The following is a 24,473-nucleotide window of genomic DNA, read 5'->3' as shown; positions in this document are numbered from 1 at the left end:
ATTTCTCACTCTCTCATCATTACTCCTCATCAGCTGGCTCTACCGGGGCCATTTAGGTACGTTAATACTCCAGGTCTACCTCCCCAACAATTCAAGTCCAGACATTTAATAGGCTCCTTGTGGCGATCCTCTCTCTCTTGGCATGAATCTTTCATGGCGCTTTGAAACTCTCAACCCACCAGTGGGAGACACTCAGGAGAAGACTTGGCACCGGCCACATTTCTCTCCTAATGATCCGTTTTGGAGTGAGCAGCGAGGACACCTGGCAGACAGAGACAGAGATACAAATATATACGTGCACATATTATACAAACCCCAGAACAAATTTACATTGTGAAGACTAACATTGATCCAAATTCCATTTGATTAAATGCTTTAAAAAATGATGTAATCTTAACCCATAAGACCCCATGGTGACGCGCGTGTAACAAACACTTTAAATGATCTATAATCTCCCATATACAGCTTTATGCTTCACCTTAACTCAGGGATTCCCAAAGTGTGGTGCGTGGACCCCCAGGGGTGCATGAGCTGCTGCTTGGGGGTGCACGAGATGAATAATGTAATGGCGGTCTGATAGTTACACAATTACATTTTTTTCCCCCACACACAATAAAGACGTGTAAATAGTGGCATTTTTTGTTCGTTTTTGCTTCTATTTTGGTAATTTTTGCATATTTTTTTGGTTGTTTGGTAATTTTTACATGTATTTTTGGTTGTATTTTGTCTTTTTCGGTCATTTTTACATGTATTTTGGTCAATTTCAAAATGCACTTCATCTTAAAATGAAGCGTAGATGTTATCTTCTTCCATTTTTCCAACCTGTGTTTAATGACGGGGTTGTTTTAGCTCCACGGTCATTCAAACTTGCTGCAATTTTTGTTCGACGCGGCTCAAAATATTATAACATTTTCCCAAACTTATCTACTTTCTATATCATAAACATAAATTCCATAAACGCCCAATGTAACATATATGTCACATGACAGATCTTTGACATTTAGGGGTAGTATTTTTTTTTTTTTTTTTAAAACATCATAAATGTGTTCTATGTGGTCCACTTGGTCTGTGGTATATCCCCCATCATTTCCTTTAAGGATAACTGGGTCTGGGTTCTTATGGGTTAAAAGGAATGATTGGCTTGATAATAATACAGCAGAACATCACATCGGATAAACGACATGGAAGCTAATTCTCCGGGAATTATCTGCAAAAACAAATCTGAAGCTCACAGCTCGAAAGCCAGGTGTCTGCATGAGTTGTAACAGTGATTTTTGCTCAAATTATGCATCTTGCAGCTGGGTGGAAGCATTTCTGAGTGCGCCGAGGCTCGCTGACTGTTAATTACAAGGACTGTGTGCAGATATATTCTAATCAGAAGTCTGGTGTGATTTTGGTGTACAGTTACTTAGCATATTTTGTAGCTTCACACAAGAGTAGGAGTGGTGAATAGTACCATCATAACACAACTCACTCATTAAAAATATATTCCATCAAGGGTGTAAGTTTTCAGGTTTCATTTTCTCCCTCAACATTTACTGTTCAGCTCTCTTAGTCCAGATGAGGTGAGATTTGAGATGATGAAAAATGTTGATATCTGCATGTCCTTCAATTATTACCATTCAATCACTGTGATGAGCTTAATGAGAAGCAGCGAGAGCTTTGCCAACTTTTTCATCTCACGCTACATCTCGGCTGCCCTACAGTGACTTATTGGTGGAGGTTGTTGGGGCTAAAATACCTGCAGATACTAGTCATAAATACATTAAATCTACATGGAAATGAAACAGACTTTAATAGGGTTGATGCATTATCGATGCAGAGGTTGACATACTGTTTGTTATATTACCTTATACGGCGGGGCGATAATTCAATAGGATAATTTTTCTTTTCCGTGGCTGAGACAAAAAAATTATATATTTTGAAAAGCTATTTGTAATCTCCAATTGTAAAATTGTATAGCCTTTTTACAGCATATTAAAAAAGTTTTCGCATTTAAGTCAACTAAAATGTGCTTCATAGCTTACCAAAGTCTCCAGCCCGGCGCCTTAACCTTTACGTTTTGCCAACTTTGAGTTTAGTTTTGAGTTCCCCTATAGACTAGCTTTCAAAATCATATTAATAAATGCTCAATATGACTATTTAATAATGTTGGTAGGCTAATTTAGACTTATTAGGCTGTTTAATTTTCATTTTAGGCTCAATATAAGGTTTGCGGTTTGAGGTAAAGGTTGCCCACCCCTGGACTAGGGGGTTAAACAGTATTATGGTACACTGTAAAAAAAATAATAAAAAAAATATATGTTTTTACACCTGTGGTTGCCAGAACTTTACCGTGATAAATACGTTTTTCTAATATTATAGTAAAATTAAATTAGCACTGTTCATTTCAGGTTTAAGATTGTCATTTTATTCCATATTTTACTGTAAAAAAAAATACATCAAAAGAAACACTGATCTTGATATCTAGCCTTTTCCCATGGTTTTCTTGATGATAACCAAAATAATTATCAAGAAAACCATGGAAAATGTCTAGATATCAGCTCTTAAATTAAACTCTTATGAGCTATTTTTGTTGGTCATTGTTCATGAAAGTATAGAACAATATAATTATGTAAAACATTATATATATGTATACAATGTGGGGGATATAAATAAGGTGTAAACAGGATGTAGTGAACATTATTGCAACAGGTTGAAATGTACATTTTGCACAGTAAAGAAAATGCACAGTAATAAAAGTTGTTTAATTCACACAGAAGTATACAAAAATAGTGTTATGTCATATAGACGTCTTATATCTTGATATGTATTCACACACACAAACACACTCTGAACAAGACGTTTGTCATTGTATTCGGTATGGTCGTCCACTTCTGTGATTGATTCCAGACCTTCATTAATTCCATGCATGAACAAATCTGCAGCCCATCACTGCCTGGCTGTCCAGCTTTGGCTCTTGTTTTGGGACTTGCTCGTAATTGACCACAGTGTTCTGCTGACTCAGGACGAGACCTGGCCTGGCCTTCAGAGACCTACAAGGCTCCGTCACCGCTGACCATAAATGTGGTTTTAATAGGAAGGAAATGGCTGGGCTCCAGAGCAGGTCTCATGCAGGAAGCTAGAGGAAGTGCGAGGGAGGAGGAGAATATGTGAAGGTGGGAAGTTCAGGGGGAAACGGTGCAGGGAAAGCTGATTCTGTATCTTCTCTGCCAAAAGGTCCCCTCGCTTTCAGGTGATGACACAGCACCTCGTTAGCGCGGCGGTGTCTTGGGGGCTGCCATGCCGGGGTGCTGGGATGATTTATTATCCACCATCCACCCAGAGCCTCCTCAGATTAGGGGGACGCCTCAGTCCTGAAACCAAACATAACAACTGCATTACAAAACGTGCACGGGGGGAAATGTCAAGTGTGCTTTGAGGCATGCTTTATGTATATTCATAAGACTCTTGTTCATGTGGTAGGAAATGATCCTTGCGGTTTTAGCTACGAAAGAACCACTGTGGTCAGCATGGTTTGCAGACTTTGTCAGTGTTTTGAGAAGAGAAAGAGAGAAAGAAATGTTTTTTTTAAATCACTAGAATGTGTCCTGCATTCTAGTGATTTTACAAAATGAAATGCAGAAACAGTTAGCTTGTGAACAGCAAGAACAATGGCAAATGGGGCTTTCCTTTACTGAGTGGTTGAAGCTGTGGCTCATTAATAATCGAACATGTGAACGCCTCTTGCTGTACTCTTTTCTTTACTCGAATGCTTTTTCTTTTCCGCTTGTTTTTACTCAGAATGGATTACGCCCACATTTAACCTGAAATCTATCCCATGTACCCACATTAATGTAACTATAATGCTATTCGTAAGTCGTAGAGATGTCTACCTTCTCTCTTATATTGGCACTTTGCTTGTGGTGCAAAAAACAACCAGAAAAACCCAACAAAAACACAAAAAACTGTGGAAAGTAAAATTCAACAGCAATGCTTCTGTCCAGAAATCTTGACATGTTTACAGAAGAGAATCCACAGACCTTGTTGTGAGAAATATATTTTAAAAAAAGAACATAGTTCCTGCACACAACAAGGTCCGCTCAATATAATAAGAAAATATATTTCTGATTATGGGGTGTGCTATCCTTTTAAAGTGAGTTGTTAATAAACAGCTGACTAGCCACGTGGTAGTTAAGTTTGTGCAGACAAACAGATTGTGATCTTCTCTTTGTGGTTCTTCAAATGTGTACAATACAATTTAAGTGGTGTTTCCTCCACCCTAACTCAGGATGGTGTTCTGCTGCTCCAAATAATAAACCCAGACAGCCAGAGCTGACATTGATTAGTTGTATTTCATCTTATCTTCACTACTAAGACACAGCATGCTGTATAACCAAGTTAGGAAACTTGCATACAGGCGGTTGCTTCCAGTCTTGTACTGCATGCTGTTTGATGGATGCTCTTATCCAAAGTGCCAGACGGTACAACAACAGAGAACAATTTCAACATGGACGGCCCCGGTGGGAGTCAAACTCCGAACCCTGCAAGTATATTTTCATGTTGTTCAACCACTATACTACACTGAAGCTGCTTTTAAGGCTGTAAACCAGGGATTCTGAAATATTCCTTTTCAAATGTTTCTGCTGTTGCTGTTGATAACTGAACCACGTCTTAAGCTATGCATTCACTTCCCATTTTGCTTGGTTTTTGCAGCTGTTCGCCAGCATGTTTTAATGAACATGTTGGAGAAGAAGAGCAGGCTGAAATGCAGCTCAATTAGCAGGAGGCAGTTCTTGTCAGTAGTAATGGTGGGGTCCTGATTTTTCTGTTGGAACATACAGACAGTCCAACTTCTTGATCTCCACAACCTCCTTTTTACTTTGAGGAACTTAATTAGGCTTTTCTTGTATTTTATAATGTTGAATGATGTGTATGCATCACCCATAACTGGAGTGTACCTTCCTTGTGTAAGACTTTTTCTTTTTTTTTAATCAGAAGTGTAATGTGCTGTGAGTCTCCACAGCAGGGTCCTTTGAAGAAACCCACACAGCTACACAACGTGGTGATATCAAGAGGGGGGATGTGGACCATTACTGTGCCTTCAGCAGAAGATCCACTCTAATTAGTTGTCCAGAATAAGCTACAAATTGTTCGGCCCACCAGTAAACCTCTGCATTGCTACCTCTCCTGGGCCACGTGGGGGGCACTGAGCCTAAGCCCAGCTGGCAGTAGCATGTTCACAATGAACCAGTGTTGTGATCTTCACTGGCGGTGCAGCACTCATCAGCCCACACTGTTGGCTAATTAGTGACAACCGCGGTGAAGCAGCTACACAAATCTTTCCTGCCAACGATATATATTCTGCATGTGTGGAAAGCTGGACACCCATTAGCTGAACTTCTCACCACTGTTATTAAAGGTGGTATTTATCATTGTTGGCCACATGCTCCCCAAAAAATAAGGGGCTGTTTTCAGCTTGTACAAGAATAACATGATTTACTAATTGCAGCAAGTTCAAGATAGTGCTATTGCTGCAATATCCTGCAAGAGAAGTCGACACACAATAAACTTTACAAAGTTCGCAAACATGTATAGCTAACTTTCCCAAGGAAAGACCTGCACCATGCTGAGCATCTGCATTTAAGAGAGTGTAGCAATGCTCTAAATCAAGGATGGGCAACTTAAATGCTGGAGGGGGCCACAATTTTTCATCGACACTACCACAGCGTCACATATAGGACCGTGCACTTAACCAGATATGATGAAACTGCAATTGTAAATATGTTTACAGTGCAGTAACTTAACATATTTCATGCTCAAATGCACGTAGAACAGTATAAATAGGAATACCAAAGGTTTGAAGCAAATAAAAAAAATAATTTCTTTTTTTTAAGTGCAAGAACAGCAGACCAACATTAATTGCAAGAAGTAATTTTGTACATTTTAACACTGCACTTTTAAGATTTCATGTTCAAATGCATGTCGTTGTACTGAGGGCCACTTAAAGTGAGGGTGCGAGCCGTATGCGGCCCCCGGGCCTCCAGTTGCCCATCCCTGATCTAGATGTATCCCAGCAGAGATTACTAAATCAGCAGAGCACATGGCACATGAACAACTGGCAGAAAAGGAAGCACAGGCTAACACGATGCTGAGTCCGGGGTGGGGGCTGTTCACATTATATAGCATGTGATGTCACCATTTATACAGTGGTTGGTACTCTTTTTCATGTTTGTACACTTTTTCATGTTGGTGAGAAAGAAGCTGTACAGCAGGTTTGTGAAGGGCCACTCTTAGACTCTCCTGCCTGTGCAGGAGAGTCCTTTGCTTCCTTTGTAGCACTGCCTATGGCTCTTCTCTGCAGGGCTGTTGGTCTCTGTGTGCTCTGCTGAGCAAGTAACAGTCTCTTACATGCAGAGCAGTTTATGTAAACTAAAGCTGCTTTACAACAGTGTAGTTGCACTTGCTACTTCTTTCTTCTTTGTCCTCTGTTAGAGCAAACTGGATGCTACATTAACTCACTTGAGACAAATTATATAAACGACAGGCCGGGTTTAACTTGTTAGCATGCTAATTTCATTAGCCGTCTCTGCAACACAATAGAAAGACATTTTTGACATCTAAACTATCACTTTTCTCACTCTTTTGATAATGTGCGTTCATTATGATAATGTTTGAAACCAAATATCTGCCCATGTATTACAACTGCAGCCTGAGAAAAACTCTGAAGCCAGTCGTGAGATCCCAGTGGAGGAAATACAGAGCAACTAGTCCTCCTGGGGAATAGTTTTGTATGTAAACCCAAAAAGTGGAAACAGCTTCAACTCTACACTACAAGTCATGAGATAAAAGCCACATAGTTATACTCTTTGGGATTAACCCAGCAAGAAAACCCCCATGCTGATGATTATGTCAGTAATTTCATTTTGTTTTACGGTTACTGCGGATCGCCGGTGGTTAGATTATTAAAATATTAGCACAGACTTACCCTTCAGAAGACTTATCACTTCATCTAAACTCCAGATTCAGACCTCTCCCTCCGGCAGCATCTCATTATACCGTATCTCCCTCTCTAACAGCACTTTTGGTCTAGAAGTTGCTTGTTATCTATTCTTTTTTTAAATACATCATTGCCTCAAAGAAACCTTTGTTCAGATTGTGTCTGCTGTGTGCCAGATGGTTCATTTCCTCTGCGTCATTCTTTGAAATGGTTTAACATGGACCTTTTTGAATAAGTCTGCTGTGGCAGATAAACATCCTTTTAAAAACTAGTGGTCCATGGTGGCAAGGCTGCCGCTTTCTGTATTTCCAAATTTACCAAATTGGTTTGAATTGGTTTAATACCTGAACTACTCTCTCTGCTTTTCTGTCCAGTTAAGTGACCATGCTGGGCTTTTCTAGAAGGGTGAGGACAGACACTGAGATTATTGTACCTTCCTGTGGTGCCATTTCCTGTGTTAGTCCACACTAGAAGCACTGGTGATTTCCAGTGTAGCACAGTAAAGCTCTTTAGCCATTGTTGAGAGTACAACGATTATTTATAGTTCTGGAAAATATAAAAAGAGCAATATATATTCATCTTTAAAGAGTAAACAGAATGTGAATGTCTGCTTCCTGTGTATGTGTTTGATATTATTAGGTCTGTCACAATAACTACTTTTTGGCAGTAGTGAAAGAAGTATTCAGATCTCTTACTTAAGTAAAAGTACTGATTCCACACTGTGAAATTATTTCACTTTCTATAAAAGTCCTGCATTCAAAACTTACTGAAGTAAAAGTATAGAAGTATCAGCATCAAAATGTATCAAATTCTCGTTATGCAGAATGGACCCACTCAGATTGTTATTATTGTAAATATATTACTGTATTATTATTATTATTGATGGCTTTATGTAAGCAGCATTTTAATTTTGTTGCCGTAAGGTTCAGTTTAACCACTTAATATACTGTTATGTGGTTTAATTAATAAAATTGCCTAAACACTATAAATTGAACATGTTTTTTAAATCTTCACCTGTAAAGTGACTAAAGCTGTCAGTTAAATGTAGTGGAGTAAAAAGTAAAATTTTGCCTCAAAATGTAGCGAAGTAGAAGTATAAAGTTAAATAATATGGAAATACTCAAGTAAAGTACAAGTACCTCAAAATTATACTTAAGTGCAGTACTTGAGCTTTTTGGTAGACAATATATTGTCCCAGAAATGATGATTTTTTTTTTTAAATGCGATAAACAATTTTACTGAAATTTTGTGCCACTTATATAATGATAATATAGTAGCATAATAATTCAAGTTCAGCCTTTCAAAGAGCAATTAACTTTTAATTAAAAAACATGTATTATTTGGCCTTTATTAATCACTTATGCAACTGCTTGTGCCACTTTTGTGACCTGGTGGACTTGATGTTGTGTGACCATCCTTGATCGCATAATCAGCCGTGCACGACTTCTGACCTACGGTTTTGGTATTGGCTTGTTGTGTCCCTGGTTAATCCCTGATTCATTTTAATCACTGGCTCTGTGTTCAGTTATTGATCCCATCTGCCCCACAACCAGCCAATTAGTTTAACCAAAGAACGCTCAGTGTCCTGTCTGTCGGATCATGTCTGCTTTTTGTGCCCCTGGAAGTGAATCATTCATCCATTCTCTCTCTTGGAGGAGCAGCGTTGGGGGCGGTGTGTTCTGCCGTGGCTGCAGCTATTGATCAGCGCTGTGTGTGTTGTGTGCTGTGATGATGAGTTGTTACATCAGCAATCCTACGGCTGTGCGACCCCGGTCCGCCCACGCTTTGACCCTCTGCAGCGCTCAACAGCAGGGATGTATGAAACACAATGCCAGATATCTTTTTCCCTCTGCTGGAATGAAATGTCTCCAGTGTGCAGCAGCAGCAGGAAGCTGAGCCAAATATTTTTATGGAGTGTGAGTTTGATTATGCTACAAAATGAAAACAAAGCTTTTCCCTCAACAGGTTTTGAGAAGTCCTTCAAAGCATTGGATTAAGAGTCCTAAATCTTTGAAGGATTTTTTATACTAAGGGCCTTTTCATATTACACAGATTGCTGTAAGAAAAAAGCCAAATTGTGACACTAACATACTGTTTTCCATTAAAAGGGTATTATGCTGTAGAAAACAATGCATTCTGGGCAATATTTGTAGGTAGATAGATAGATAGATAGATAGATAGATAGATAGATAGATATGATATTTTCTATGTCTCTTCTTGTCCACATTTTTAATGGCTGTATTTTACTTAACTAACTCTTTCAGTATATGGTATATTACAATTTCTGAGGTTATTGTGAAGACAGCTCTTAATTCGTAGTAATTGGCTTTCAGACAGTAATATGCTTCATTTACAAAAAATGACTGCACTGTATACTCCAACAATATTGCAACTACCTTCAGCACTATACTGTTCGCCCAGCGATCGGAAGGTTGGTGGTTTGATCCCTGACCATGGCAGCCTATACTTCGAAGTATCCTTGAGCAAGATACTGAACCCAAATTGCTCCTGATGCTGCGTTCATCGGTGTGTGAATGAATTCCCAATGGTGGCAGGTGGCACTGTTTAGGGTAGCCTCTGCCACCAGTATGAATGTGTGTGTGAACGGGTGAATGAGCGCAGTCTGTAGTGTAAAGCGCTTTGGATAAAAGCTCTATATAAGTGGACTCCATTTACCATTACCATTTGAATACACTTGCTCCCACAGTCCAAAAACATGAACTTAGGTTTAATTGGTCACTCTAAATTGCCTGTAGGAATAAATAGTTTCCATTAGGTACTTTTCCCTCTAGTGAGCCGCTATGGCTCCACCAGTTAGCGGCTCAGGAAGCGATCTGCGATTTTGCACATGGACACTAAGTGGTTAACATCTCCTGCTCTGACTGCAGCTGGGAGAGACTGTTGTGGGAGGACTGGGCCGCTTGTGAGTGCTTTGGGATGCCACTACTCGTTAAGAAGGATTGAGTCTCCAATAACACCAGAAAAAGTCGCAAGACTTTTTTGAAAAAGTCTCTCTAGAGGGGTCTGAATAGTCGCAATAATATTGTATCGTGACTCAAGTATCAGGATAAAATCGTAACGTAGGACCTCTGCTGATTCACACCTCCAGCAAACAGCACTGCAAAAAAAGAAAAGTAGGGTGAACTCAAAATTTCAAGGCAACAAACTTCGATAAAATTTTAAGTTGGACAATTAAACTAAATATTTTAAGTTTTGTTTTTGAGTTTGCTTAACTCTGAATTCAGATTTTTGTCAACTCAACTGTAAGTTGTGCTAACTTATAATTTTACATTGTATTAACTTGTAATCCTTACTTCTGCTAACTTCTGCAATGTGCTGAATTGGCACGATTGTAACGCCGCTATGAAATGTCAGCTAATGTTGCGACCACAATTTTGAGTTAGCATTGATACACTAATGGCTACTCTTGTAGCTGTAACAAGCAGCGCCGCTAGCATCAGTTAGCCGCTAGCATCGGTTAGCCGCTTGCTTTCGCTAATGACCGAATTTCAGCGCTTTCCCGCATTTCACAACAAAGAAATAAGAGTTAGCAGAACTATTGTCCCTTGTTTTGAACGCCAACTTAAAGATATAAGTAACAACAACTCACAAACTTGTTTGAGAGCAGACAACTGGATTCCTTTGTTGTGCTAACTTACATCATTGCCCTAAATGTCAATAATTTATATTTCCAAGTTTTACCAACTTAAATCACTGTTTTAGGCCAAAAAACGCAAGTTGGCTTTTTTTGCAGTGAGTAGGCCTATACACACTAATCAAACAAACTGAGATCAGGTTGAGACAACCCTGAGCCATATTGAGCCCACTCGATCCTTTGTCAACTTTCAAAAAAGTGTTTTTTACCTCCAAAGTTTTAATGAACACGTAACGAGTGCAGCCGCCGTCTCACTACTCCCCCGCTGTCTGTTTGCTCCCCTCAGCTGAGCTCCGTGTGTTTGTGAGAGCAGGGGCTGAAGCGGCGGAACAGAAAATGCAAAATGACAGCAAAATGCAGTATGAGACTGTTAATTTAGGGTATTTACCTCATTTATGTGCACCTGTCTCATTTCAGCTCAGTGTCTGTTGTGTCTGCTGTCATGTGGCGCAACGTGTTTTCCCGCCAACGTGCCTCAGCCTCGGCTTTGGCTCGGAGGAGAGACAGACAGCGGGACAGCCCCGCGAGCAAAAAGCCAATAAGAGTAACTTGGAAGCCGTACAAATGAGGAAAATAAACCCTCAGTACAGTTTATTTAGGTAACTGTACCAAAGCAACAAACACTGGAGGACAGAAGAGAGGAGGAGGGAGAAATCCCCAAGGCAACAAGGCCAAAAACAGGGTTTTCTATTTTATACTTTGTTATTTTGTGAAAAAATAAAGAATAAAAATAGGAAAAGCACATAAAGGAACAGCTTGGACATTTTTTTTCCTAAAGCAGAGCTGTTCAGTTGTCAAACATATTAAATTAAATTAATTTTAACAACCTTTACGTAATGCTTTATCTAGGAAAATAGAAGAAAAAGTGAGCTATAAATAACGGAATAACAGTCCATTTATTTTTACTCAAAAGGTGTCATAAAATATGTATTATACACATGAATTATACACTAAGGAACATTGCTCTAGAGAGTCCTTTTTTTAATATTCACACAAAACCCCAGCAACATACTTGAAGATTGAGAACAAATTGGGACAAGGATTTATCAATAACTGTAGCTTTGTTTATGGTGTTTATAGACAGATAAAAGCCAGAATAAACAAATACCATGAAATAAACAGTGGAGGAAAAATAATCTATTATGCATGTTCTGATGAACAGCAACTGTTGCATCTGTGATTGCTATACAAACTTTAAAATACTACATTTATAGTTCATTGTTTTTTCACATAAGGTAAACATTCATACATTCAGAGCAGGGTAAACATCCGTACAGTCAGCCCTGTAATTTGTAGTTTAAATAAAGTTATTCAACCGTCAAAAAAAAAATAATAATAATAATAATTAATTAAAAATTGATAAATAAAAAATAAAGTAAGACAAGATAAAATAAAATAAGATATATATAATACAAAATGAATAAATAAAAAAGTAAAAGTCAATAATAACAATAGAGAGTTAAAAAAATAAAATAAAAAAAGCTAGATAAAAAAAGCTAAAACAATAAATAAATAATTAATTAATTAACTAATAAATAGTAGCAAATAAATAAATAAAAGCGAAGATGTTATAACACTAAGATGCATGAGCAGAATAAATCTGTAAAATGGTTCAGGTAAAAGCCAAATTAAAAAGGTAAGTCTTAAGTTTGCTCTTAAAAAAATCGTAATACAATTACTGTCTATTAGTGTATTATCAAGGAAAAAGGGAAGCTCCAGGCAAAAAGAGGACTTCTTGTAACCCTCTGCAATACGATACAATTACTAAAATACTACATTTTGATTATAAACTCTGAGCTGAAAGATTTGTTGGGGCAGGAGCTCTCCAAAAACTCCTGGGAGCATAATATGAGGCTGCAGCTCAGCAAAGAACTGGACGAGACTTAAGAGCAGCTGGCTCATGAGAAGAGCCTGAAAGAAATGCTTCACTGGAGATCAACCTGAGCTATGAAACTTAGCTTAAAGAGAAAAGAGCGACAGCCTTCAGGAGCAGCTGGAGGAAGAGATTCAGTCCCTTGCTGGAAAGGTGTCAGAGCACCTGAGGGCCATAAAGCAGCTGATGGCTGGTAAGGACACTCAGAAGGAGGAGATCCAGACCCTGGAGAGAAAGGACTCAGAGAAGGAGAAGTCATTTTTCAATGAGTTGGAGGACCTGAAAGAGAAACTGAATAAACAGCTGGTCCCGGAGCTCCAGAGTGAGGAGGAGGTCAGTCTCAACCAGCTCAAAGAGGAGCAGCAGGAGATGACCAGGGAGAAGGACAAGAAGAAGGAGAAGGAAAGCAGGTAAAGGAGATGCACAGTGCTGAAACCCTAGAGAGGGGAGGGAAGAACTGGAGAGACAGAAGATCCAAACAGAATCTCTCCAGGAACAAGTAGAGAAAAATGAGAGAGAAGAGAGACACAGCAACCTGCAGGATGAAGAGATGGAGCTTGAAGCGGCTTAGACCAGGGGCCTCAAACTCAAATTACCTGGGGGCCACTGGAGGCAGTATCAAAATGACCAAAAAAAGAATTACTAAAAAAAGGCACAAGATTACCAAAAAACGACACAAAATTACCAAAAAAGACACAAAATTACAACAAAAAACGACACAAAATTACAAAAAAAAGACACAGAATTGACAGAGAAAAACTAAATTACTTAAAAGACGTGACAGAAAAAAACTAAATTACTTAAAAAAGACACAAAATGACCAAAATAGACACAATATTACTAAAAAAGACACAAAATGACCAAAAAAAGACACAAAATCACAACAAAAAAAGACACAGAATTGACAGAAAAAAAAAAATTACTTAAAAGGATTGACAGAAAAAAACTAAATTACTTAAAAAAACAAATGACCAAAAAACATACAAAATGACCAAAAAAGACACAAAATGACCAAAAAAGACACAAAATTACAAAATAGACAAACAATTATTTAAAAAAGACACAAAATTATAAAAAAAGACACAAAATGACCCAATAAAGGTCATTAAAGGGACCTTCCACACACAACACGGTAAAGTGCCATTTTTCACAGTCTGAAAAAAAAACATCATCTTCAGACTAATTTTTTTGCACAATCTCATTAATGTAACCTGATAATTATTTTTTCACTTTGATTTACTAGATCAACATTTTGAACCCAACTGAAACCAAAAAACAACAAACATTAGTAATTTAAAGTATAATAGCGATGTTAAATATGCTAAATATGCATGCTTTTTTCTCTCCAAGTGGCAGAATGAAAAGTATTAAAACAATGGACAAAATAGCCCAAGACTCCAAAGGGTTAAATGTCTTCAATTTAACTTAGTAAAAAGACAATGGAAATCTCTGTATTCTTTGTGACATCTTGTGTAGCAGACCAGGGCTGCAACAGTTACTTATTTGATGAATCATCTATGAAACGTCATAAAACAGTGAGACGTGCCCATCATAATATCTCAACGCCAGCTGCATTAAATTATTTCTTTTAGCATCTTTTAGAGTCATGTCATCGCTGATTAATGCTGTCATTTTACATCTTCTGTGCCTTCAGTCATGCAGTTTGAGCAAGCCATCTGCCTGCTTTTTTTATCTATTTTATTTCTACCTTCCCCAACATTTATTTGATGCCAGTTGTAAAGTCCTGCTTCCCTCGCAGGTTCCATTATTTGATCATTTCGGCAAAGGCTGTGTGACATACAGTCTGTAACGTCCTTCAAATAAACGCAGTGGGACACAGAGTTCTTACATTTACCAAACCCCACATTTTGTGCAAACACTTTCTTCCTATTACTTTTGTTCTCTTGCTTATAAAGCTGCCGGAGGAGCGAGACAGCCTGGCATTATAAAAGATGGAGTAAGTTTCAAATACAAGTTGAAACATTTGCTGGTTTTCATTCTTGGAGGCAGAACACCCTATCGGGACACAATCACACTAGCAACGGGTATTTTTGTTCTTTCAAACACTTTCCTGCAGAAAATTATTACCTTTTTGAACAAATTTCCAGCACAAGATTCATCGTTGCCATTCCCTTTAATCATATTGTGTGCTTGTTTTTCCCATTCTGCGGGATTGCAACTGCATACATTATGAGTATTTGTTTGTATAAATGGGGAAAAAAGCGCTGTTTAAAATGCAGCTTTCTCAGATTTAACGCCACATAAAAATGAACAACAGAAGAAAACAACAAAGATGACCCAAAGATGTGTTGTTTCCTCTGATCTATGAATATTTTTTCTCTACACAGTGGTTTAATGTGCTGCGGCACAAATGCCAAATCACAAATTAAACTGGTGCAGCAACTTGAAGATAGTTTAATGGCATATAATTCACCTGTAATCAAATCTCAGCTCCCTGACCCTGCAGTCACTGTTTCCCTGAACCTAAAAGACATTTATTTGAGCATTTGTGTCTTTTATGGACACTGTTAGTTAGACGGCTTAGCTAAAGAAGGGGGACTCGCCGGACCAAAGCACCAATTTTTTTCCAGATGCTCTTTATCACTGTAAGTTTCAGTTTTTGGTGGGAGCCACTTCATCAAGATTGCGAATCCGAGATGGCTGCCATATAAAATCTATGAGAACAAATCCATCTTCCAAGCCAGAAGGTCAATCTTGGTGTCAAAATCTACATTTTCTGGGTCAAGGAGTCCATTAACGCTATTGAGAAAATCACTAGATGATTGTTTGATCAAATAGATATGTTCATTTTTGCCATATATTTACGTTATTTCCAACTCAGTTCCTAAGCGGTTGGACATATATTGATATAGGTCATATACAGTGCATGTATTCTGAAAAATGAATAACATGCATACATTTTAATGAACTTTATTAGCTTCACAAGCTAATTCCAGTGTGCGTAAATTCCTTGACCCAGAAAATGTATATTTTGACGCCAAGATTGTCTTTCAAAGTGGCTTGGAAGATATATTGGTTCTCATAGATTTTATATGGCTGCCATCTTCGATCCGCAGTCTTGATGAAGGTGGTTAAAAATGTTCACATGCCAGGATATATACACACATGGACGCAAACATGCTAACCCTATTTGTGCATTCACTGAGATCGAGTGTGCTGATGTGAAAACGTTGGTGCTCCCCTGTAGCCAAAATGTTGTTTCCCTTTCTGTTTTGCTGTTTGCAAAAAAGAACGGACAAAGAATGAGTTATTCTAGATTGCTCATTACCAGGGCTGCTTCAGACAGGAGATGGCTGCCATATAAAATCTATGAGAACCAATATATATTCCAAGCCACTTAGAAGGTCAATCTTGTGTCAAAATCTACATTTTCTGGATCAAGGAATCATTTAAAGCTATTGAGAATATCACTAGATGATTATTTGATCAAATAGATATGTTCATTTTGGCCATGTATTTACTCAGTTCCTAAGCGGTTGGACATATATTTATATAGGTCATATACAGTGCATGTATTCTGAAAAATGAATAACATGCATGCATTTTATTGAACTTTATTAGCTTCACCTGTATTATTTGTTAAATTTACAACAACAAAGATCTGTGCAATTTCAGCGTGCGTAAATGATTCCTTGACCCAGAAAATTTACATTTTGACACCAAAATTGACCTTTTTAAGTGGCTTGGAAGATATATTGGTTCTCATAGATTTTATATGGCAGCCATCTCCGATCCACAATCATGATGAAGTGGCTCCCACCAAAAATTGAAACCTAATGTGAAGTAAAGAAAAATGTGGTGCTTTTGTCCGACGTGTCCCCATTCTTCTTTTGGTTGTTTTAGTGTGAGGAGTAGCTGGAGCTCTGTATTCTTTGAGGTTTCTATAATGAGCTTTTTTTCTTTTTGGGGGGGGGCAGTGGGAGGATTTTCAGCTGGAGGCGTTGTCAGAGGTAATCGGATTCGTGTTGTCTATTTCTCACGGGCTTATATGAGCCAGCCTCTGGAGAGCCAGGAGTCTCATGTAGTATTGATAATAGCCATGACATCGTGCTACTGAGAAACTCCAGAGAGGGAAAAAAAAAAAATCCAATCCGGGACTATCTGTCCATCTTTGGACAGATTGCAGGGACGGCACCCTCTCCATTCCAGTTTGTTTGATCATGCTGACGAAGACTGAATTTCATGTTGTTGTTGTTGTTGTTGAAAGCTACTTGAGTTGAGCCTACTTGTGTACTTGCAGCTGGAATTAGTTTTCAATTTATTTCGAGGCTATATATGCATTGTTTATATGCGCATGCATCATCATGGCATCTCTTTGAAGAAGACATGCTCTCGTTTCTTTAAAAAATCTAATCAAATCAAAGCTCTTTGCCGGTAAAGTAATCATAGTGGCTGAATCATTAGGAAACACACTTATTATATGAAGACAGCTTTATTGTGACACATAAGAGACATCAATGCAAACTGGAAGAAGCGTCTCTTCATTTAAATTAATTTCCATAACAACAAGGAGATGGTGGGAGATGTAAAGACTTTACATTCAAACCCACACATATACAGCAGCTGGAAGATTATAATTTAACTTTTACAGTAATTCATCCCTTATTTTTTTAGTAATGACAGTCTCAGTTAGTCCACCACTTTGAGACTGAATATCTCAGCAACCATGAATATGTAAAGTCAAAACATTCATGGTCCCAAGAGGTTAAGTCCTAATGACTTTGGAGATTTTCTGACTCGTCTCTTCCTCGGAAAATACAGTCAAGCCACCCGATGCATGTATTTACTAGACATTACGGTATCAGTTACGGTGTTAGAACTGCCTTCAAAATAAAGGCAGTTTTCAGTTTAACTGTATTTCCATCTAATTTCAAATTGCAATTAAAAGGAAACTTTCCATAATCAGAAAGTCACTGGTTAACAGCATACAACAGTTTTCATATTGAACCATTTTAAAACCATTTGTTGAGCAAAAAGACCCACAATTCTTTGCTTTTTCAGACAAACAAAACATTAAGAGCTGCACTCTTTCCTTTCTCCTCTATGACAGTAAACTGAATATCTTTGAGTTGTGGATGAAACAAGTCATTTGAAGATGTCATCTTGGGCTTTTCTGTCAAATCAATAATCGAAAAAAGAAAATCTACTGGTTAGTTGACACTAAGGATGGGCGTTTGGAAGAAACCTGCCAACTTCTACTGAGAAACTTTCATCAATCAAGACTGATAAGAATAGTTAAACTAGTAGTTTAAAGGAGGCAAAACAAAGAAACTAACAGCAGAAACCAACTTTTTCTTACGCCGGTTCTTAAACAGTGACTTAAATAAATAAATATATTTATTTAAATTTTATTTTATCAATTTTCAAAATCAACATTCGGGCCCTTATTCTCAAACTTGATACCCTGGTGATGCATTGTGTTTAAAAAAGAGAAAAGTGGGACTTTTTTATAATGTATAATGTAAAATGAAAGGTAGATTATTGAAAAAAAAAAACAGGTCACTGTTCGTTATCCATGTTTTGATTTCCAAACGGATATGGATTGAACGGATTCCTGATAAAGATCTCTGATGGATTATAATGTTTGTCTCTTGGATCAACTTGTATTATCTGGGAGCTTTAAGCAGTAAAGTGTGCAGATTCAGTAACTGTTGCCACGTTCCTTTTTCTGCTTTTATTTGATTGATATAAACCAACTGTCCCCAACATGCTTCTGAGCTAACTGAAACTGTCGCTGCAGGCAGTGATGCTTCACTCAACTTTGGGCTTCTCAGCTAAAATTGTCACACTTCTCTGTCTTCATTTCTCTCTCTCTCTCTCTCTCTCTCTCTCTCTCTCTCTCTCTCTCTCTCTGTTTTACTGCATCAAAGAGCGTTTCCTTCCTCTCATCACATTAAATCACATCCAGATCATGTTCCTTTCAGCAGCAGTTGGGAAGGAGTGTCAATTTCAGGAATACTTTCTTCTCCAATGTGTTCTTATCTATTATAGTTGCTTTTCATCAACTGACATTATTCAATCTTTCATTTAGGAGGAGTAGCTGCAGGGGAAATGTCAATCTTATTGTTTAGCGGTGTAGTTTATGTGTGTTAATTGCACGCCTGTCCTTAAGCCCGCCAATCAACAAGATGTCGTTTTTTGTTGTTTTTTTTGCCTTTGAGCTACACCGATTTAATTACGCCACCAGTGTGGATGTGTGTTGCTTCGCTACCAGCCCAGTGACCAGTATGTCTGCCCTCTGTTCATGTTGCAGATGATGAAGTTTTCCTGGGACAACTACAAGCGGTACGCCTGGGGCAAGAACGAGCTGCGGCCTTTGACGAGAAACGGGCACATTGGCAACATGTTTGGTGAGTGTCAGCGTTTCGCTCGAGGCTTCAAAGGCTCAAATGTCACGTAGTGTTTTTCTTTTTTATTGCAAGACCTGTTGACCTTTTTCTGGAAAGGTTTTAGACACAAAACTAGGCAGACAAAAACTAAACACAGAGGTATTTCCATTATGTTGCGAGGAAGAATTGGAACAAGCTGATGAAAATTTGAATTATATCAGTTTAATGATCTCTCTCTACCAGACATAAAACTGGGAAAACTTGGTGTTTTTAAAATGGAAAATAAGTAAAATTCACAGCTTTCATCAGCAAACTCCCACAAACCTGTGCTGGGCTTTTTGTCCTGTACTTTTCTTAAGTCTCAGTTGCTGTGAGCACCATACTTGTAAAACACACGCAAATACACAAAACACAAGCAAATTGAGAAAACATCTTCATCAATTTGACAACACAAGCACAGCATTTAGAAAACGTGCTGCAAATAGACAACAGAAGTGTTTCCAGAGGACACTCAAAAGTGATGCACACGTCTGGACACGCTTGTGATATTATCACGTTATTTCAAGATAATGATAATTTCATGTTATAACGTTAGCGGCCTATCATATCGTGCTAACATTAGCCGGCGACCGATAGCGTGCTAGCGTTAGCGGGCTAGCGAGACCAACTAAAACGTGTATCATTCATTTATTTGATTTGTTTAACTGCAATGTGATTGATACATTACATTACATTACATTACATTACATGTCATTTAGCTACGGGCTAGCGGGCTTACGCTATATATCACGTTATTACATGAAATTAGCATATTTATGAAATAATGTGATAATTTCACATTATATCGTTATAACATGAAATGATCATTATCTTGAAATAACGTGATTATATCACATGCGCGTCTAGACGTGTGCATCACTTTTAACTGTCCTCTGGAAACACTTTTGTTGTGTTGTGGTCTTTGCAGCACGTTTTCTAAATGCTGCCCTTGTGTTGTGAAATTGATGGAGATGTTTTCTTAATTTGCTTGTGTTTTGTGTATTTGCATGTGTTTTCTTAAGTTGAAGCGCTGTGAGCTCTCGGGGCCACCGTATACAAGTACTGTAGAAGTTTGAACATTTAATATATTGTTTTGTACAGTTTTCAATTGAATATATGTCATAAATGATCTGCAAATGATCGCATTCTGTTTTATTATTATGTTTGAGATGAAACTTTTTTGGAATACGGGTTGTAAGTTTAGATTTGATCAAAACTAAAGTGAGGCTGATGATTTAATTGGTATTATAGAAACTGCTTTCCTTTTTAGTCGGATGGAAACATTGATTTCCCTGAAAGTTATGAAAAGAAATATGGGTGTAATTAACAAAAAAAAACCCCAATTTCCATGTTTTTTAAACCACAAAATTTATATTCTGCATCAAGCAACAATATTAGTATTATGCAAGCATAACAGATATCACAAGGAAATTAACAGCGAACAGTGCAGGCTTCCCTTCAAAGTGCATTTAAACCAAAACAGGAAGCCAGCTCTCTTTAAAGTAAGAAACCACTGAAGCCATTTAATCTTTTATTTATGATATGTGGTTGTGCATAAAGCTGTTGTTTCCATCCAGTTGGAAAGCACTGTGGTGGACACTAAGATGGTGAGCTGCATGCTGCTCCTACCTGCAGAAAGTTTATTTATATTTTCTTTCAATTATTCATTCTTCCTATGTGTACCTCTTTGTGCTCTGCTTTAACTCGGCCCATCAGTTACAACAGTTTTCATATTGAATCATTTTTTAAACCATTTATTGAGCAAAAAGGCCCACAATTCTTTGCTTTTTTCTCAGGGTTTTTTTTCTCAATGTCAGACGAAAAAAACTTTAAGAGCTGCACTCTTTCTTTTCTCCTCTATGGCAGTAAACCAAAATATATTTGAGTTGTGGATGAAACAAGTAATTTGAAGATGTCACCTTGGGCTTTTCTGACTAATCAATTATCAAAAAAAGAAAATCTACTGAGAAACTTTCATCAATCAAGACTGATAAGAATAGTTAAACTATTAGTTTAACCCTTTATTGGGCGAAGAACTATATTTGGTAACTTCAGTGGATATGAAAATGAGGTCCCCATGTCTCTCTGTTTGGTCATAGAACCACATGGATTTCAAGAAACAGTCGTGTTATTCTTCAATGACTTGAGGAGAACTTGGCTATGACGGCATATCAGGGCCAAGTATGAATAAAAATAAAAATACAAACCCGGGGGGGGGAGATAATATTTCGAGACAAAAAGTTGCAAATTTAGTAGATTAAAGTGGCAAATCTACAAGAAAAAAATTGCAGATTTAAGAGGTTTAAAGTGGCAAATTTGCGTGGAAAAAAGTTGCAGCTTTACGAGAAAAAAATGGAAAAAAAACAACTTTTTTTCTCGCAGATTCACCACTTCAAATCTCACAAATCTGCACATTTTTTTCTTGTAGATTTACCACTTTAATCTGGTGAACTTTTTTCTCAAAATATTACCCCCATCCCCCAGGTCTGTATGTATTTTAAACACATGCTGGCAGTATGTAATATCCTCCAATATTCCCGAGGGTTGAAATTAGGAATTTGCAAGTATTTCAATGAGTGTCCTATTAAGGGTTAAAGGTGGCAAAACAAAAGAAACTAATAGCTGAAACCAACTTTTTCTTACGCCGGTTCTTAAACAGTGACTTAAATAAATAAATATATGTGTGAGGTGTCATTTGACAGGTAACATGTCACACCTGTGTGCCTCAGTGAGCTTCCATCTCTGTATCTTCCTTACCTTTCACTCAGTTCAGGAGCCTCGGCCTCCAGCAGCCTCTAATTGGAGCCAGATCCGGAGAGGTCCTCAGGTCCTCTGCAGTGGAGCTTATCAGTCAGTTCACACTGCTGAGCCAGAGAGAAATCCCATAAAGAAGCCTTTAATAAAAGGCGGATCAGCTCTTAATAAGACTTGGACGGGTACTGTCTTCCATACCTGAGGTCTCCCTCCTCTGCTTCTGTAGGGATTCAGGATTATTAAGGTGATGATGCAAGCTCTGATGAAAATACAGTTTGTGATCTCTTTGCGGCTCTCGTTCCCTCGAGGTTGTCGAGTTCACAGTTACGAGGAGCCCCTTTGAAGCAATGTCCTGAAATCATGCGATAGGTGTTCTATTTCAAAGCAGCCAATCCACATTTATTTTCTGATGAAATCTACCGAAAAGATCACACACAATCCGATTTTGCCCAAAGTTACGTGTTCTTTTTTCGTCCGTCCAAGGTACCGCTCCATTCTGTGAGTTAACAAGAAAAAATACTTTTAAGTGAGTCATTTTATTAACTCGTCCCCGATAATAAGCTCAATGTACAGAGAATAAGGTGATAAAAATGCTTATTAAAAGTAAGTGAAGGTTTGAAAAACATGGAAGCTGTAAATGAGTTTGCGTTAAAGAAATTCGAGTTGTTAATGTTGGTGAAATCTTGTGTTTTAGTTTGAGATTATGATTAAGATTTCCTTTATTAGTCCCACAACGGGAACATTTTGAGAATTACAGCAGCAAAGTGGATAGCAAAAAAATAATAAATAGTAAACAGCAGTATAAACTGGAAATATAAGAGGTATTAGCAAATAAACATGTACATTTAAAAAAAAAGTAATTTACAATATCAACAAGTAGAAATAAAAAAAATATATATTAACACCATCCATCCATTTTATCCGGGGCCGGGTCGTGGGGGCAGCAGGTTAACCAGTTTTCCTTACCAGATGCCCAAACCACCTCAGCTGGCTATATTAACACTTTAAACAAAAATAAAATAAAAACTTATAAACATTATATACAATGTAAACAGAGGCAGCAGTTGGATATTGACCATAGAATATTTCACATATAAATTAGAATATCAAAATATTGTACAGTGTTTCTTCAGTGTGTCTTTGAAGCCTTCAGAGCATATAAAGTCCAGGAATTTCTGCAGAAAGAAAAACAAATATAGAACACACATCTTTCCACTTCACAAGAGGATTTTGAATCCACATAAATAAGACCTTACAGCCTTGTTTAGAATAATAAGGAATTCATAGTTTATCTTATCTAAAAAATACAGTGTCGATCTCCGTTGTCAAATTAATATAATAAGAATCGACAGAACATTTTTACATTTTTGTTAACATTTAATAATCCAGTGCTTTAGCTAACAAACACATATTGACCGCATCAGTCGGCAAGACATAAAAAATGTACTTGAGAACAAATTAAATAACAAATGCCCAAAATACATAAAACCAAATTGATTTTTTTTCTTGCCTCTCACTCATTATTACATTTTGTTGATTTAACTTTTGTTAAATTTAATTGGGTTGATACTTTGTTGTAGAAAACCTACTTTCTTGAATGGCATTTTAATATTCTGCACAGAATAGAGCCGTGTTAGTGTTTCTCCAGGTGAAGCCTCTTCTACATACACCACTTACAAAGTTACGCATCATTTGGGAGGAACAAGAGCCAAGGACAGTGAAAACTAATGGACTGTACTGTCAATACTGAAACTTTAAGAATGATAGAGAAGATGATAGTCAGTTGCTGTGATTTGTTTGTGTTGAAGCAGCATTAAGCAATGTGCAGCTGCTGGAGGGCATAAAGTCGACTCCAAACAGACTCACAGCAATGAGCCTTGATATCAGTTTATTAAATTAGATTGTGCAAACACATTAGCAAACGATCACTATGCATTACATACAGATCCTGTGCAAACGGAGCAATATCAGCATCACATTGGTGCTTGTTCCCACAGTCAGATGGCCGTGTCCTGCTTTAATTATGCTCCTCACCATGCAGGCAGATAGCACTAGGGATGGGGGGGATATGTCCCCCTCAGATTCATAGTGATCCCGATCCGTCCCCCCAATGTCCCCTACATAAGGCGACAAACATCGCAAAATAGAGGATTAATGTTCTGTTAGTTAGACTAATTTACATTGCAGCACATAGAGAGTCTGGCGTTTGTGTGGTACCTAATGGTGCGTTCAAGGTCTACACGAATGTCAGAATTTTCGACCTTGTTGCAAGCTCCAAGTTCCAACTTTTAGTGCAAATTGAACACACCCTAAGGCAGTATGTAAGAACGTGTTAGGCCCGCCTTCAAAATAAAAGCAAACACATGTAGCTTTCAAAACAAGAGCATATGGATGTGTTCACACCACAGAATTTACAAGAAGACTGTCAAAATAAGATGCCTTCAATCAAACGAAAGAGCCTGTATTGTCCTTTATAATAATTCATTAAAATGTGCAATGATTTATGCTTTTAGGGCAAAAATTTCTCCGGGGGAGTATGTCCCCAGACCCCCCAACTTTGTTTGGGTCCTCCCATCAAAGTCTCACAAAATCTTGTGGGAAACACTGATTCTAAAGACTGGACAGACAAGAAGTTGCACAGCAGTATGTTCAGGGTGATGAAAGGAGGAGAGATGTTTTTGGGTCCTTCATTTGTTTGGCAGCACTTGGATTTTCATGTACAAACTTCTTTTTATTTATGTAAATAGCTTGGTTGTTGTTTATACTACAGTTAATTAATTATTTTTTAAATAAAACATATTTTGGTTCAGACATGGAGTGCAA

The 24,473-nt window shown here is 37.8% G+C and overlaps 1 protein-coding gene across 2 annotated transcripts in view; it reads left to right on the top strand.

Moving 5' to 3' along the window:
- The window catches only part of LOC131975609 (mannosyl-oligosaccharide 1,2-alpha-mannosidase IA), a 316,222-nt gene that overhangs the window by 123,254 nt on the left and 168,495 nt on the right, over positions 1-24,473 (top strand). For both annotated transcript variants that reach the window (XM_059338286.1, XM_059338287.1), the window contains exon 2: positions 18,782-18,878. In XM_059338286.1, the coding sequence (XP_059194269.1) occupies positions 18,782-18,878 (97 nt within the window). The remainder of the gene's footprint in view (positions 1-18,781; positions 18,879-24,473) is intronic.

Source organism: Centropristis striata, chromosome 8 (genome assembly GCF_030273125.1).
Source record: "Centropristis striata isolate RG_2023a ecotype Rhode Island chromosome 8, C.striata_1.0, whole genome shotgun sequence".
Lineage (NCBI taxonomy): Eukaryota > Metazoa > Chordata > Actinopteri > Perciformes > Serranidae > Centropristis > Centropristis striata.
The sequence above is the reverse complement of the archived record's forward strand: the minus strand, read 5'-3'. Positions and strand labels throughout refer to the sequence as shown.